The sequence below is a fragment of the Bos mutus genome, chromosome 18, assembly GCF_027580195.1.
Source record: "Bos mutus isolate GX-2022 chromosome 18, NWIPB_WYAK_1.1, whole genome shotgun sequence".
NCBI lineage: Eukaryota > Metazoa > Chordata > Mammalia > Artiodactyla > Bovidae > Bos > Bos mutus.
In genome coordinates this window covers 17,719,697-17,736,527 of record NC_091634.1, presented here as the reverse complement: position 1 = coordinate 17,736,527, position 16,831 = coordinate 17,719,697, and the positions used below count along the sequence as shown (strand labels likewise).

The 16,831-nt window shown below is 49.2% G+C and overlaps 1 protein-coding gene and 1 pseudogene across 2 annotated transcripts in view; one reads left to right on the top strand and one right to left on the bottom strand.

Moving 5' to 3' along the window:
• Window positions 1–3,441: 3,441 nt before the first annotated feature.
• On the bottom strand, window positions 3,442–3,767 carry LOC102279697 (large ribosomal subunit protein eL30 pseudogene; annotated as a pseudogene).
• A 2,068-nt stretch (window positions 3,768–5,835) lies between these two features.
• Window positions 5,836–16,831, top strand: part of WTIP (WT1 interacting protein) — a 32,929-nt gene continuing 21,933 nt past the window's right edge. Inside the window, exons 1-3 of one of the 2 annotated variants that reach the window (XM_070387975.1) lie at window positions 6,846–7,925; window positions 11,688–11,760; window positions 12,480–12,581. In XM_070387975.1, coding sequence (XP_070244076.1) covers window positions 7,578–7,925; window positions 11,688–11,760; window positions 12,480–12,581 — 523 coding nt within the window. In that variant the 5' untranslated portion in view covers window positions 6,846–7,577. Of the gene's footprint in view, window positions 6,637–6,845; window positions 7,926–11,687; window positions 11,761–12,479; window positions 12,582–16,831 lie in introns of those variants that run through there. The other variant, XM_070387974.1, reaches the window with a different exon arrangement.

The following is a 16,831-nucleotide window of genomic DNA, read 5'->3' as shown; positions in this document are numbered from 1 at the left end:
GGGCAAATTTACACCTCTTGTAATAAACAAAAAGCAAATCTTAAAAACCCAGAGAAATCAGGGAAGAAGAAACGTTGGCACGTGTTTCTAGTCATTGTGGCTTGCAGATGTGAATATCTCCCATTTCCTTTGTAAAGTAGTGTAGCTAAGGACCAGAATCCATTTGACTGGCTTGCAAGATATATTTAGTGAAGTATTTTTATAGACCCTTTCATGCTGGGAATACATTATTTGTATTCTGCATACAGAAGGGACTTTTTTTTTTCGTTTGTTTTTCCTGCATGTAATTTAAGTTCTAGCCAAAAATTTGAGAAATGTTTGAACTGCTTCACTAAATAAGCAACTGAGTTGAACTACAGGTTTCTGAGGCTACTGTGCACTTGCTTATATTACTGAAGACAGTTATTTCCTGGTAACATTTTTTGGAAGTTTTGCTAAATGTATCTCATAAAAGCTTTTTTTGTTTTTGTTTTGGCAACACCATGCAGCTTATGGCATCTTATTAGTTCCCCAACCATAGCCTGAACCCAGACCTTCAGCAGTTAAAGCACAGAGTCCTCACCATTGGACTGCCAGGGGATTCCCTATAACAGTTTTAAAAACTTTAAATCTTGCAACAAATGATAACTTACTACATAGGGAAAGACTGAGGAAAGATTATATCAATATTAGAATATATAATGCTCCAAGAAGTTCCTCAGGATTTACTTTAGAAATCTTCGAGAGTTCCTTCTCAGAAGATCAGTCTCAGAAGACGTAGGCATTGTGCACACCATCGTTCACTCATTTTATAAACATATTGTTCAGTCACTCAGTTGTGTCCAACTCTTTGCGACCCCATGGACTGCATCACGCCAGGCTTCCCTGTCCCTCACCAGCTCAAACTCATGTCCACTGAGTCGGTTATGCCATCCAACCATCTTGTCCTCTGCTGTCCTTTTCTGCCTTCAATCTTTCCCAGCATCAGGGTCTTTTACAATGAGTCTGCTCTTCACATCAGGTGGCCAAAGTATCAGAGCTTCAGATAGTAAACATATCGCATCCCTACTTTGCACTATGCTTCATTTGGAAAACCTTGCCAAATTTGCCGGTCTGATAGAAGTCTTTGAAAGTTGTAAGACACTAAGGGCTGGTGTACACAAAAACGTAACTTCTTACTGTAGCAGTAGGTAGTGGGAGGAGGATCTGAGAACCCACATCTTTGGTTGGCAAGCTTTCCAGTTGGTCCCAGTGGCGGCAGCTAGGAGTACTGCAAGTCATCAACACTAACCTCATGCTCAATGTGATTCCAAAAGCTGTAGCACCCCCAAATAGCTCCTCCCCATGGAGCTGCAGACTGACTGGGGGTTTTGCCCTGTAAAGTTAATGCATAAATTGCCATTCCTGAATGCAGGATAAGGACCCAACCCTAATTCTTAGATTGGGAAACCAGCTGTCCATGGCTCTAGTTATCAAAGCTTTGAAACTTCTGTGCCCCTGCTGCTGCTGCTGCTGCTGCTAAGTCGTGTCCGACTCTGTTGGACTCCATAGATGGCAGCCCACCAGCCTCGCCCATCTCTGGGGTTCTCCAGGCAAGAACACTGGAGTGGGTTGCCATTTCCTTCTCCAATGCATGAAAGTGAAGTCGCTCAGTCATGTCCGACTCTTTGCGACCCCATGGACTGTAGCCTACCAGGCTCCTCCGCCCGTGGGATTTTGCAGGCAAGAGTACTGGAGTGGGGTGCAATTGCCTTCTCCGTCTGTGCCCCTAGAGAGGCCTAAAGGGTGTCTAGGACCAAGGGAAGTTGGTAGACTCAATCTGGTAGGAAGAGTTGAACCTCAGAAAAGAGGGATGGAAAAATCCCTTTGGGCACAACTCCCAGTGGACAACCTCACAGTGGCTTAAGCAGAACATGCATGTTGGGTCTAGTGCAGTGTTTTAATAGGATTGGCACACAGGTGCTGAGCTGGGAAGGGTCCATATGTGCTTTAGGTGAAAGATTCTGCTCTCCCCAGGAAAACTTATTTTATAAAGGTAGACTGCTGCAAGCTCGGGGGAGGGAGAGGAATGTGGATCTCAGCGATTCTTAGACGTGGTGTTTGCATGCCATCCCCTTCCCTCGTAACCCAAGTTACTTAGTCCACATTTGATTGACATCTGAGTGTATCCCAAGACTGAGAAAACCCCTGAATTGTGATCATAATTGTGCCATTCTTAGTCCCTCAGTCGTGTCCGACTCTTTGTGACCCCATGGACTGTAGCCTGCCAGGCTCCTCTGTCCATGGGGATTCTCTAGGCAAAAATACTGGAGTGGGTTGCCATTTCCTTCTCCAGGGGATCTTCCCAACCTAGGGACTGAACCAAGTCTCTCGCGTTGCAGGAGGATTCTTTACCATCTGAGTCACCAGGGGAGCCCTTGGGGTCCAGAAAATACAGACACTACAGACAGATAAGGGGGTCTTATGGAAGCTAGACTACAAGGAGAGACAATGGGATCTGTTAACAAAAAAAAAATCACTGTTAGTGTAGACAGTCTGGATAGGATCAGGCTTAGAAACAAAGATGGTGGCTCAGGATTTGGTGTGAGACTAGATTGAACATGTCCTGTTCTAGCCTTCTGAGTGTTGGTTTGTCTTGACAGAAGATTCTAGTTAACTTGAAAGAATGATAGAACCAGAGACCCAGCAGTTCTGTTGTGAAACTTTCCCAGCAGTGGGATGCAGGCAGTAGTCATTGGAGCCATCTCTATTCTAGCTTTCAAGAACTGATTATACCTATTTCTTTCCAACTCTGTTTAACAACACCATATTGGCAGTTTAAAGTTGATCATGCGGGAACTTCCCTCATGGTCCAGTGGTTAAGAATCTGCCTTAGAAGGCAGGAGACACAGGTTTGATCCCTGGTCAGGAAACTAAGATCCCTACATGCCATAGGGCAGCCAACAGCCAATGCAGCCACAAATAAATATTTAAAAAAATAAATAAAATTGACCCTAGTGAAAGACTTCCCTAGTGGTCTAATGGACTCCTCACTTATACAGCAGAGGATGAGGGTTAGAACCCTGGTTGGCAAATTAGAGCCCACATTCTGTGCAGTGCAGTGGAAAAAAATTTTTAAATAAAAACATAAAATTGACCATGGTGTTATTGGCAAATGCTATAAATCAGGGGCCCTTCACTTCTCAGGCAGAAAGAGCCAGCTAACAGATCAGACACACCTTTAGTGAGGAAACGAAGATGGGGTCTGGGACACTTGTTAATGTATAAAGGAGAGCGTACAGTTTCAAGTTCTACTTTGTATCCACTTTGTGCTATGATGGTAGGCTTCCCCACAGTATTAAATATTTTAAAGGTATTTAAAATAATGAGTTTCCCACTTCATGGAAGTACTTTAATGTTGAACAGTGAATATTTATTTAAACAGGTTCTGGCCGACTTTATTAAAGAATAATTTTGTGTGATTTACTTTTCACCAGTCTGTTTTGGTATGTTTCTAAACATGATCACTTAGAATAATGATAGCCAGTGTTGGAACTCCGTAATATTTTCTACCCGTTCTGCTCAATTCAATATTATTGCCACTGCAGTAGTGATGGGCACAAATTTTGGCCAACAGGTGTAGATCTCTATTTCAGATTTCCTCAAGGCTGGGCAGACATTGTGGAGGATATCTGCTTTTGTTCTGCCTTGTCTGATCATTTTCAGAGTTGGCTTGTACCCCAGCAGTACTTTCCACTTTTCATAATGATTAGGAGCCTAGAGTGGACTGACTCCAGCAACTTTTTCATCTTTGCTGCCACCAGCTTCCTGTCTTAGATGTGGGATGTCCCCCAGCCAAGAACAGCTGCCAAGCCACGACTGCCAGAAAGCAAACATATTTTAGGTTGTTTCTGTTCCAGTGTGTCCGTGGTTATTGTCATCTGTCTATCTATTTAAGAAAGCCCTTTAGCTGACCCTGGACGCCAATATATTATTTAAATATTGAAAGCTCTTAAGTGGGCAGATAAGGGTGGAACTTAAGTTACATTGGAGGGCAGAGAGCTCCCTCTGAGCTCCAAAGGCTGGAGATTCTAGGACTGTATGGATTACATAAATAACATGATAAACAGTTGTGCCTACACTGTCATCTGCGTTGGGATTACTTGCCCGGAATAGATTCTTGGAGCATTACTGCTTTCAAGAATGTTTTTGTTTGTGAGGATGTTAACACCAAATTGCTCTTTCTGACAGGAGGTACCAGCTTACACTCATTACCAGTAAAATGCACACGTTTCCCCATAGTCTTGCCAATATTTCCATTTTTAGGTGGTAGATAATGTGATCTAGATGGAATAGATACCTTATTGTTGACAATTTATTTTCCTTTCGTGGAGTGGAAGATCATTTTTCACCAGAAGGAGCCTCTGGATTTTTTGCTCCCCACAAAGGGCTTGCCCCTACCTGTGCCTCCCTGCCACCCAGCCTGGGGAGTAGGGGTTGGAATTCTCCCAGCTCTGAAAGGTGGAAGGAGGGAGGAGTAGCTGGGTCAGACACTGCTCCCCTGCCAGCTGAGAATGGGCCACAGCCAGCTCCTCCTCAACGTTGAGGCCAGATGCCCTGGTCAGCCTGCACCGGGACCTTTCCCTACCCAGGCTCCCTGTTCCCCGAGGCACTGTAGTTGCCTTCCTTGAATTCTTTGAGGATTGAAGCTCCTGGAAGTAAGAGAACTCTTTCACTCAAGGTTGTTTTCTGGGATCCATCAGGTCCTGATAGAAAATGGTTTGCTTTTCTTCCCTACAAGCTGTTTCAAATGTGTGACAACTACTTTGTAGCTTGTGTTTTGGGGGACAAAGCCCTAGTCATCTTTCCTTCCCCTCCCCCACCATCTCCCCCTACTCCCCCACAAAGGCCCCATCCGGTCCCAGGATGTGCTTTCAGAAGTAGCATCTCCTTGGTGTCTCACCTAAGCCCCTGTAGGCAGGTGTTGGAGAAAGGACTCTTCACATCCCTTGGTGACTGAACCTTGGGTCACAACTGAGGCTTCCCCGCCCACTGGCTTAGCCTGAGGCCTGTTTCCGGCCTCGTCTGGCCTTGGGCGCTTGTGCCCAGTGACCAGGTTTGGGGACCAGTCTCCATCCAGCCGCAACTCCTAGTACAAGGCGCCTTCCCTACCACGCAGGTGGGGACACCCGCGGAACCAGTGCGCAGCAGCATGGACCTGGGAGGGGCTGGGGTCTCGGGGTCAAGTCAGGCGAGAAGCTGCGGCGCAAATGTCAGAGACGCGCAGTGGTCTCCAGTGTCCTGGGGTGGGGGGGGTGCTGTGCTTCTGCCCAAGGCCAAACTTGTCCGGCCCAGCGCTTGAAACCGTGGCGGCGCAGGAAAGTAAGATGGGGGAGGATGTGGGAAACGTCTGTCAGCTGCTCATATTTCTCTGGCCTGGACTGGGGGAGCCGCCTCTTGCTCAGCCTGCTGGAATACGGGACCTTTCCAGCGGCCCGACGGTCGGGGCGCACGACGGAGGCCGGGCCCTCACCGGGCGCCACACACAGTTGGCCGCTCCTGCACTCGAGGGCCAGCTCCAAGCCGCACGGCCCGGCGGCCCAGCCCAGCCCCCGCGCCCCTCCGAGCTCCGGGCGAAGCGCGGACAACTCGGCTCCGCCGCCGCCACTCCCCCCACATTCCAGAGGCCGCAGCGCCGTCTCCTTCCTCGCATTCCTGCCCCCACAAAGGAGTCCCTCCGCCCCCCTCACGGCCGCGGGGAGGAGGGGAGGCGGCCCGGCGCCGCCGAGCGCACATTCCTCCGCCGCGCGCGCCACCGAGCGTAGCGCCGCGGCCCCCGGACCGCGCGTGGCCGGCGGAGCGACCCCGGGCCCGGCGCCGGCCCCGCCCCGCCCCGCGCCCAGGGGTCCCGGGGCGGGCTCCGGGCTTCGGGCGGACGATGCGGCGGCGCGGCCGGAGCGGCGGCGGGAAGCGGAGGCGGAGGTGACGCGCCGGGGCCGGCGGGCCGGGCCATGCAGCGCTCCCGGGCGGCCGCGGACGAGGCGGCTCTGCTCCTGGCCGGGCTGGCCCTGCGGGAGCTGGAGCCGGGCGGCGACTCTCCGGGCCGGGGTCGGCGGGGGCCGCGGCCCGGGCCGGCAGACGAGACGGCCCAGGCGTTGGGCCGCAGGGGGCAGGGCGGCGGCGGCCCCGAGGCCGGGGTGGACGGACTGAGCCGCGGGGAGCGAGGCCCGCGGCGCGCGGCGGCCCCAGAGCTCAGCGCGCAGCCGGCGGGCAGCCCACGGGCCAGCCTGGCTGGCTCCGACGGCGGCGGCGGCAGCGGCAGCGCCCGCTCCAGCGGCATCAGTCTCGGCTACGACCAGCGCCACGGCAGCCCGCGCTCGGGCCGCTCGGACCCGCGCGCGGGCCCCGGGCCGCCGTCGGTGGGCAGCGCCCGCTCCAGCGTGTCCAGCCTCGGCTCCCGCGGCTCGGCTGGCGCCTACCCGGACCTGCTCCTGCCCGGTGCCTGCCCCGCGCCGGCTCGCTCCCCGGAGCCCGCCGGGCCGGCCCCTTTCGCTCTGCCTTCGCTCCAGCTGCCCCCGGGCCGGGAGGGCGGCCCGAGCGCGGCGGAGCGGCGGCTGGAGGCGCTGACCCGAGAGCTGGAGCGGGCGCTGGAGGCGCGCACGGCGCGGGACTACTTCGGTGAGCGAGCTCGGCCGCGCCTCCCGCGCGCCTGGGCACCGGGCCTCCGCTCTCCTCGTCGGGGGTCGAGGACGGCCTCCGGGTAGGCGGCCGGCTCGGTAGAGGAGAGCGCGGGGTGGGCCGGGATGCGAAAAGCGCGTCTCCCTCCCGAGGGCCTGGGAGCCGGCGACGTTTGTTCCCGCAGACTGTGTGTGTGTGTGTGCGTGTGTGTATGTATGTGTGAACCACCAGTTCTGGGGCTTGTGTAGGACAGTGGCTTAGCGTGTACAGTGTGTGTGTGAACCACCAGGTCTGGGGCTTGTGCAGGACAGTGGCTTAGCCTCTGGGTCTCCGGGCCCGGAGTTCTGGCACTTTTAGGGGATGCGTTGCTCCTGAGAGAAAATGTCATGTTAATAGGCAGAATAAGCTATTTTCGAATAATTGCTTCTTAACCCTCGGTACTTGGCTTCAGCTCATCGTACTTGGTGCTTTGTGATCAGCCGAAGCTATTTTAGGGCCCCGCGGTCTCTGAACGGGGCAGAGAGGCACAGGGCAGGGAGGGAGGCGGCCGGCCAGATACCACCAGAGCCCACCTGACCTGAGGCTTTGATAATGGTAGCGGCTGGAGGTAGAGGCCGAGGGACGGGAAGTCCTCCCTGAGTGGGAGGGAACTGATCTGGTCACACTGGGCTAGGCTGTGTATATGGGATGTTTCCCAAGGGAATCCTACTTCACATCATTTGCAAAGATCATCAATCTCTGACAGCCTCCCTTGCCCAGACTGACCTTGGCCCTTTGATCCCATCCTTTGGACAACTCTTGGGACTCTTAGGCTTGAGGTTCTGAGAAGAGGCTTGGGGAGGGGCTTCCGTCCCTCCTTCACTGATAAGCAGGCACCTGGCTTTGGAGGGGGTGGTGGTTATCATGTCTGGGAATGAGGCCCCTCCTGGGGTTTGTCTTTAATGTATTCATTCCAGCTGGCAGCTCCGGACTGCCCTGAACTGGATCTTGAGAGAGAAGGAGGTTGTAGACGACTAGTCAGTAGGAGCATTCCAGCCAGAAGGAAGAATGTGGGCAGAAGGAAGCAAGTAAGGAAGTGGACGGTTCAATTAAGCTCCCAGGGTTTCAGCCCAAGAGGGGTCAGGTGGTCAAGGGAGTGTGTAGCCCACAGGGATGTTCTGCCTTTGGGAGGGGACCTGTTGATCTTTGAGCATCATGGTGCGAATTTGTGGTTGGGTAGGTCCCGTAGCTGCTGTCAGACGGCCTGGGAGCAGGGTGGTGACTTAGGAAGCTGTTGTCTGTCATACCAGGTAGGTGCTAGGAGCAGAAGCGGAGTGCGTTTTGAAGAGAACAAGTTTCCAGCACTCTCTACCGGAGAAGCTACCCCTTTTCCTGTCCTCATTCACTGCAGGGCCTGGGCAGGGGTGTGTTATCTGGGCTTCTGAAGGTACTACTGAGCTTTTTAATTTCTTAATTATATCTTTTTTATTTTTAATTGGAGGATAATTGCTTTACAGTGTTGTGTTGGTTTTTGCCTTACAACAGTGTGAGTCAGCCATAGGTATACACGCCCCCTTCCTCCTGAACCTCCTTCCCACCCCCACACCTTTGCGTCCCTCTAGGTTGTCACAGAGCACCAGATTGAGCTCCCTGTGTTATGCGGCAGCTTCCCATTATCTATTTGTTCTACGTGTAGTAATGTACATGTTTTGGTGCTACTCTCTCAATTTGTTCTACCCTCTCCTTCCCCGGCTGGGTCCATAGGTCTGTGCTCTGTGTCTGTGTCTCTATTCCTGCCCTTCTAATAGGTTCATCAGTGCCGTTTTTCTAGATTCCATATATATGCGTTAATATATGATACTTGTTTTTCTCTTTTGACTTACTTCACTCTGTGTAACAGCCTCTAGGTCCATCTGCCTCACTGGAACTAGCTCAAATCCATTCCTTTTTATGACTGAGTAATATTCCATTGTATATATGTACCACAGTTCTCTATCCATTCATCTGTCGATGGACGTCTAGGTAGCTTCCAGGTCCTAGGTAGCTTCCAGGTCCAGTGCTGCAGTGAACATCACTCCTGAGTTTTTGTGTGAAACTGAGGTGGCCAGGCCTGGGCAGGTAGTGGGAGAAGTGAAGGGGCTAATGGATCGTCCTCTCTGAGGGGAACTGCTGTCACATGGGAGTGGGAGGTGACTGATGATATAGATATAGGGTTTTTTTTGCACCACATGGCATGGAAGAATCTTAATTCCCTGACCAAAGATTGAACACACACCCTCTGCATTGGAAGCACTGAGTCTTAACTACCAGACTGCTGGGGAAGTCCTGCTCTTCTGTGTTTTTTTTTTGAGAGAAGTCAGATCTAGGTTACATTTTACTGATTTTTAAAAATATGAGCAGCTATTTACTTGAACTGCTAGTATCTTACTGCCTTTATTCCACCTTTTAGAGCTATAAATGTGGTAGTTTCATACATGTCAACTTGTATGAAAATAATGTAACATTTTACAAGAGGAAGTCTGCAGGTGGCATAGCTCAAGTGACCTCTGATAAACGTCACCCTCAATGTGTTTATTCCTCTCTGTCCATCCCTTTTTCTTGGCCCTAGAACCCACTCACCTCTTGGCCCTTCTCTGTATTTCATGAGCATCTCTTCTGACCAGGTTCTGCTGTCATGAGCCAGCTAGCAGCTTCAGGATTTGCCTGAGGGTAAATCCTGGGTTTACTCCACACCCTGGATCTGCCTCAGCTCAGCTGTCTTCAGTTCTGACTGCAGCCTGCATCTCACCAGGACCTCTGATTCCTCTAATCTCTGCTCTGTAGAACCCTGGCTCTGATCAGTGCTGCAGCCCCCTTTTCAGTTGCTGTACCAGGCAACAGAGTCGTGGTCTTCAACCTCTTCAGGGTACCGCCTATCACCCTAAGCCTTGGTCAGCTCCCTCTTTTAGTCCCTGAACAGCCTGCCTCTGTCCTCAGTGTATTTTTATTAAAGTGGTGCAAGCTCATATTAATAAAAAAAATCAAAACAGAACCAAAAAGCAAATAATAATAAGATTATAATTTCTCCTCTTGCCCATCCTTCTGTTCTGCTTTCCAGGGGCAGCTGACTTCTGTCCCTTTCATTGTATATTTTGGTAACTTAGACAAAAACAAGGTCAGGTTTTCAGAGTTGATTGACAAGAATGAAGGTGTGAGGGTGGGTCATTTTCACTTTAGAAAGATAAGTCTGGCTGCAGTTTTGGAGGTGGATTATTGGGGGCCAGGATGGGATGCTATAAGGAGACTGTTGAAACAGCAAGTGGAATGAGAATTGATGATGCTGAATCAGACCAGTGGGAGCAAGGGGAGGGAATGAAGTCTATAGTAGGGAACACAGAAACTGGATTCAGAGTTGGAGGTGAGAAAGACAGGGTAGATCTGGATACTTCCCTAAACCTGGCTACACAAAAGTGCCGTTTCCTGACCAGGAACCCAGAACTCTGTTCTGGGCCTGCGGTGGTCTGGGAGGTGGATCGGTGGCTCGGGAAAGGAATCTGGGCTGGGCAGAGTGCCAGGAGCCTCGGCAGGAGTGAGCAGTTGGGAGCAGATGGGACTTCCCCGGGAAGACGGGGTAAAGCCACGTGTGGAGACCTGCAGACGTGGTGTGTTTGGCTTCCAAATTCTCAAAACATGAAAGTTGATGATTTATTTCTGCATGGAAAGTTTTCATATATAAATCCAGATTTCTAGCTTTTCTGGAAAAATCAGACTCTCTAGCAGGGCTGGCCCTGCCTTCCCACCTGGTAGCCGTCAGTGGAGCCAATGGCTGTGACCTCCCCCGGCCATGGCTCTCTCCTCCATTCACCTGGGGCCTCATAGCTACTTTTACATTCCTGCCTGGTTTGAGAGCATCTGCACTGACTGGCCCTTTCCTGGGGAGACTTAGGCATGGGAGGTCCAGGATGGAGCAAGGGAATGCCCAGTAGAGTTGGGAAGAGAGAAGAACCAGAAAGCCAGGCAGGTGTAGGTCATATCCTGGGGACCTGAGAGGAGGGGAGGCCCCTGCTGGCAAGATCAGAAGAGGAAGTCCATAGAGCTCACCGTTAGGAAATGAGGGGGTGTGGACTGAGCTTGCTTTCTTGACTGAAGGGAGAGGGAGAACTTTCTAGTCGTAAATGCTGATGGAGGTTTCTTCATCTGAAAGAGGTGGGAGAGGCTCAACCATGCTAAATGTTAAGCAGAGAGATGTGATGAAAAGCAGGGGGGGAGGGGTGAGGGCAGTGTGTCCTGAAACTGCCAGAGGACTTAGGATCCAGGGGGCCCATCTTAGGCCCTTTATGGCCTGGGAGACCTTGGGTGAGTCTGAGAGAGAAGCTCTGGTGTCTGGGTTGGCCACCTTCCTTCCGGGTCTCCAGGTGGGCTGGCCAGAGAGTCCCTGAAGCTCATGCTGGCCTTCGCCCTGGCACTGCTGGTCACCCTTCTCTTTACCATCCCTCCCTTGCCTGCTTAGCAACCCACACTGGAGTGGTCCCCAAGTCCACCTAGTTTTCCCTGCAGAGCAGCTTTCCTCCAGTTTTTCCTTTAAACCTTTGCTCAGATATCACCTTATCACTAGGGCCTTGTCTGACACCCTCTTTAAACTTTAAAAATCACACACTCAGACATATTCCTGTTTGTTTTGGCCACACTGTGAGACATGTAGGATCTTAGTTCATCGACTGAGGATCAAACCTGTGCCCCCTGCATAAGAAGTGCAGTCTTAACCACTGGACAGTCAGGGAAGTCCCTAGATATATATATATATATTTTTTCTTTTAATGTGGACCATTTTCAAAGTCTTTATTAAATTTTTACAGTGTTGCTTCTGTTTTATTTTTTGTTTATGTTTACTTTTTTGGCGCAAAGCATGTGGGATCTTAGCTCCCCCACTAGGAATCGAATCCACACCCCCCCGCACTGGAAGGTGAAGTCCCAACCACTGGACCGCCAGGGAGGTGCCCCCAGACATACTCTTAATCAGCCTTCTTTTCCTCCAAGGCACTTTTTTCCACCTGAGATGTGACTTACCTGTTGTTGTCTGTCTCCCTCCACAGGCTCCTTGGGGGCGGGAATTTGGTGCCTCGCAGGATCTCTGGCACCTAAACTATGTGGGGCATCAGTATCCAGGTGTGGACTGAACAAGAGATTAAACTGACATTATCGTTCAGTGAGGGAGGTGTGGCTGGGAGGGTCAGGGCTCTGCCCTTTTTGTGTCTGTGTGCTCTTCATTCTTTTTGGTTCATAGACAGCAGAAAGGAATTTCCCCCAGTCTGATAGCAGGTCAAGATGAAGGGGCTTAGAACAACTTTCTAGTCGTAAATGTGTCCTTGTAATTTTGATGGCACAGACAGTGTCACTTAGCTGTGACTTGCCAGGTGCGCTGCTAAACTGTATGAATCTCGGACAACAGCAGCAAAGCCTAAGTAGTGGTACCCTTGTGTGTGTGTGTGTGTGTGTGTGTGTGTGTGTGTTGCTCAGCCATGTCTGACCCTATGTGACCCCATGGACTGTAGCCTGCTAGGTTCCTCTGTCCATGGAATTTTCCAGGCAAGAATGCTGGAGTGGGTAGCCATTCCCTTCTCCAGGGGATCTTCCAGACCCAGGGATTGATTGGGTCTCCTGGATTGCAGGCAGATTCTTTACCATCTGAGCCACCAGGGAAGCCCTGATGGTACCCTTACTATCCCCATGTTAGCCACTAGTAATGGAGCCACGGAGGACTCTGGAATTTCCCTTGCCCAAGATCATATGACTGGGCAGCACTGGGACTGGGAGTCAGATGCATAGCTGTTCAAGTCCACAGTCATGGTGCTAACCGCTGCTCTTTCCTGCCTCTTCTTCCATAGGCATTTGCATCAAGTGTGGGCTTGGCATCTATGGAGCAAGGCAGGCATGCCAGGCGATGGGGAGCCTGTATCATACTGATTGCTTCACCTGTAACTCCTGTGGTAGGTAACATCTCTGTTTCCATCCGTCTTGCACTGTGAACCCCCTTGTGCCTAAGCTCCAGGCAGATGGATCACCCAGCTCTGGCCCAGGCTGGAGTGTGGAGGAGGCTGAGTCATGATGCCTTTCCTTCTGGCTTGGTCTGTTTGAGGGCCCTAGGCTCCTGGGAGGGGGATATGTGGGGCCAGGGAAGAGCCTTTTGCTGGTCATAGGGAAAAGCTGCCCCTCTAACCCTTGTTTTTGTCTTTTTTTTTTAACTGTTTATTTTTTGCTGCTTCAGTTCTCAGTTGTAGCGTGTGGGGTCTTCGTTGTGGTGGGTGGGCTCTTTGCTGAGGTGCATGTGGTGCGTGCGCTTCTCTTTGTTGCGCCTTGTGGGCTCCAGAGCAGCAGGCTCAGAAGTTGCAGCACATGGGCTTAGTTGCCCCAAGGCATGTGGGATCTTAGTTCCCAGAGCAGGGATCGAACTTGAGTCCTCTGCATTGGAAGGCAGATTCTTAACCATTGGACCACCAGCAACGTCCTAAGATTTTTTTTTTTTTGATGTGGACAGTTTTTAAAGTCTTTATTGAATTTGTTACAATATTGCTTCTGTTTTATGTTTTGTTTTTTTTGGCCGCAATGCATGTGAGATCTTGGCTCCCAACCAGGGATCGAACCCACATCTCCTGTGGTGGAAGGGGAAGTCTTAACCACTGGACCACCGGGGAAGTCCCTGAGCCTTGGCTTTGGAACCTCAGTCCTGAGCAGTGTACTGATGTCTCCTAGCTGCCTGGGTGGGGCTTGTGGAGCCAGTGATGTGCCTTCTGCCTGCCTATATACGGGGCTAGTATTTTTTTCCCTAAAGTTTAATTTTTGTCCTGATTTTACACATGGTATAAAATATAAACATCATTTAACTTAAAGTTATAAAAAGTAACTATAATCCAACCAACCTAATAAATCTACATTCTTGATGTTCTTATTGTTCTTTCATACTTTGCCCCTGAGCAGACACCTTTTATTTATTTACACAAAACATTTTAGTATTTTATATTATGAAAGTGTAATATGTGCCTAGTCTTAAGTCAAATAGTCCTGAGAAGCAATGTTTGCAATAGCAAAAAACCACTTATCTTCCTACCCCTGGTATCTTTCACTTGGTATTTTTTAGCAACTTCTTCTAGTAGAAACCTCCATGTTCTAACAGTGTACACTGCTGTTTCTTGATGTATCAGTTTTAGAAATGATTTACTTGGGTTTTTTAACCATGTTTTACTTGAGTTTGCTGTCGTCAATGAGGAATAGATTCTTTTTTTATAATTTTATATGTTTCTTTAGTTTTGGCTGTGCTGGGTCTTTGTTGCTGCATGGGCTTATCTCCAGTTGAGCAAGCAGGGGCTGCTGTCTAGTTGCAGTGTGCAGACTTCTCATGGCGATGACTTCTCTTGTTGTGGAGCTTGAGCTCTAGGGCGTGTGGGCTTCAGTAGTAGCAACTCCCAGGCTCTAGGGCACAGGCTTAGTTGCTCTGTGGCATGTGGGATCTTTCTGGATCAGAGATCGAACCTGTGTCTCCTGCATTGGCAGGTGGATTCTTTACCACTGAGCCACCAGGGAAGCCCTCAGAATAGGGGGTGTTCTTATACTGACTGTTCCCCCTTCTCTCTTCCCATCTTCTCAGTATAGTCATCATACTGCTACTGCTACTGCTAAGTCACTTCAGTTGTGTCCGACTCTGTGCGACCCCATAGACGGCAGCCCACCAGGCTATCAATAAACCAGGTTTATATTACTATATTATGTGACTTTATAAATGTTATTTACTGCAGAGCTAAGAATTACACTGTGATTATATCTCCTTTGTTCTGTAGTCATTTACTTTTCCTGGAGTTTTTTCTTCTTTAAACTTTTTTTTCTCCTTTAAACTTTTTTTTCTCCTTGCATTGTCTTGGCTTTTATCTTCAGTTCTTTCCCCACCCACCCCAGATGTTCCATTGTAGCAGGCATTCTTTTGAGTTCCCCTCTTGGGAGTCCCTGGCCTCTCTGTAGTCTGAGCCAGCAGTCCTCTGAACCCCTGTGGAGTGTTCATTCTGTTCCTTCATGTTCCCATGTATACACTTTGGATTGAATCCACAGTCTCCATAAAGCTTTCAGCTGCAGGTAACAGGGAAACTGCTGAGGAGGCTTGAACTCTTAAGAGTATTTCTTTTTTTAAAAAAAAAAAAAAACAAACAGGTTTTTTTTTTTATTTTTTATTAAGCAAAAATTTTAATTAACCAAGAGTTCATGTCTTATCATTTTTATCCATCATTGTGTTACTTTATAAATGGCTTGAGAATTATCCATTCTTTGGTATATTCTATGTGTCTCCTTCATTTGAGTAATCAAGATGTGTCTGCATCTGAAAATAAGCTTGTATGATTTTCTTTTTTTTACTTTACAGTATCTTAACTCAGTGAACTGGGAGCCCAGAGATAGGACTGGCTTTAGGCTGGGAAGGATCTAGAGGCTCAGGTCCTAAGAAAAGCTTGTCTGGGTTTCCCTCGTGCTTGGCTTTATCCTTAGGGCAACTTCTCTTATGAAATGTCTGAGGCAGCTTGAGACTTCCATTGCCACACCACTGGTCTGAAGAAAGAGTGGGCATTTCTTCTGGTCATGTTTTTGGGGTAGAGACACTTCTTTTCCAGAGAACACCTAGCAACAATCTTCTTGCATGTCCCTGGCCAGATCATCTCACACGTGGATTCCTGAACCAATCCCTGTGGCTGGGGGGAGTGCTGTGATTTGACTTTACGTGCCTGAGTATGGGAACCAATATAAGGGAAGAAGAATTAGCTTTATACTAATCAGGCCCACCCGTGGATAAGGGGGGTGAGTTCAAGTTTCCCTTAAACACAGCAAGCTGCCTGAGGTAAGGCTGGATACTGAAGACAACTTGGATAAGTAGGGAAGACTCGAAGCTCTGAAACCACCCAAAGAGTGTCCAGCGTTTTGCTTTAGTTCTCTAAAAAAGGGCATGTGGGAGGTACATTTTCCAAATTCTGGTGTGTCTAAAATGCCTTTATTCTACCCTCACAATTAATAGTTGACCAAGAATAGGCTTCCAAACTGGAAATAATTTTCACTAAGCATTTTGTTCAGCGTGTTTTTTTGTTTTTGTTTTTCCTTTGGGCTGCACCACATGACATGTGGGATCTTAATTCCTCCACCAGGAGTGGAGTCCATGGCCCCCTGCGGTGGAAGTGTGGGGTCTTCACCGCTGGACCACCATGGAAGTCCCTCCCTAAGCATTTTGAAGTTGTAGATTTATCTTCCAGAAGCCATGGCTCCTAAATTTTGATGCCATTCTGAGTCTTATTTTTGTGTGTGTGATCTGTTTTTTCCTTTTGAGAGTCTCAGGAAGATGGCTGTCACTGCTCTGGCTCTAATAGCTTCTGGAAAGGGCCATGAACTGCACAGTTCCAGGGAGTGCCATTTACGTAGATGCAACAGGAATGGTGCCCTTGGAATTGTGCAGTGCAGCAACTGAGCTTTGGATACTTTATTTATGTTTGGTGTAGGCTTTGTGCCATTGGTTGTGCTGGGCGCACACACAGAGTCCCATTAGACTGGAGACTTGCCCTTCAGTTCTGGGAATTTTTTCTTGTACTATTTATTTTATTTACTCCTTTTTATCCCCTCTTGAATTAAATTCAGCAGTGTATGAATCAAGATAATATATTATGACCAAGTTGAGCTTATCTGAAGAATACTTGAGTATTGTTATACAGTATACAGTAGAACTCATTAATGTAACTCACCTCATTAACAAATTAAAGAAAAACTTTATGATCGTCTCAATAGGAGTAGAGCAAGAGGTCAGTAAAATCTGACATTCACATTTTAAAAAATAATTTTTGTTTATTTATTTTTGGTTGTGCTGGGTTTCACTGCTGCGTGGTTGCTCTCCTTGCGGCAGGTGGGGGCTACTCTAGTTGCAGCGTGGGCTTCTCGTTGCGGAGGCTTCTCTTACTGTGGAGCACAGGCTCTAGGGCACATGGGCTTCAGTAGTTGTGGCTCGTGGGCTCTAGAGCACAGGCTTAATAGTTGTGGTACACGGGCTTAATTGCTTCTTGGCGTGTGGGATCTTCCTGGATCAGGGACAGAACCCATGTCTCCTGCATTGGCAGGTGGATTCTTTACCACTGAGCCACCTGGGAATCCCTGACATTCAGTTTTTTTTAAAAGTTTGTATATTTGTTTTATTTTGACTGTCTCAGGTTTCAGTTGCAGCAGC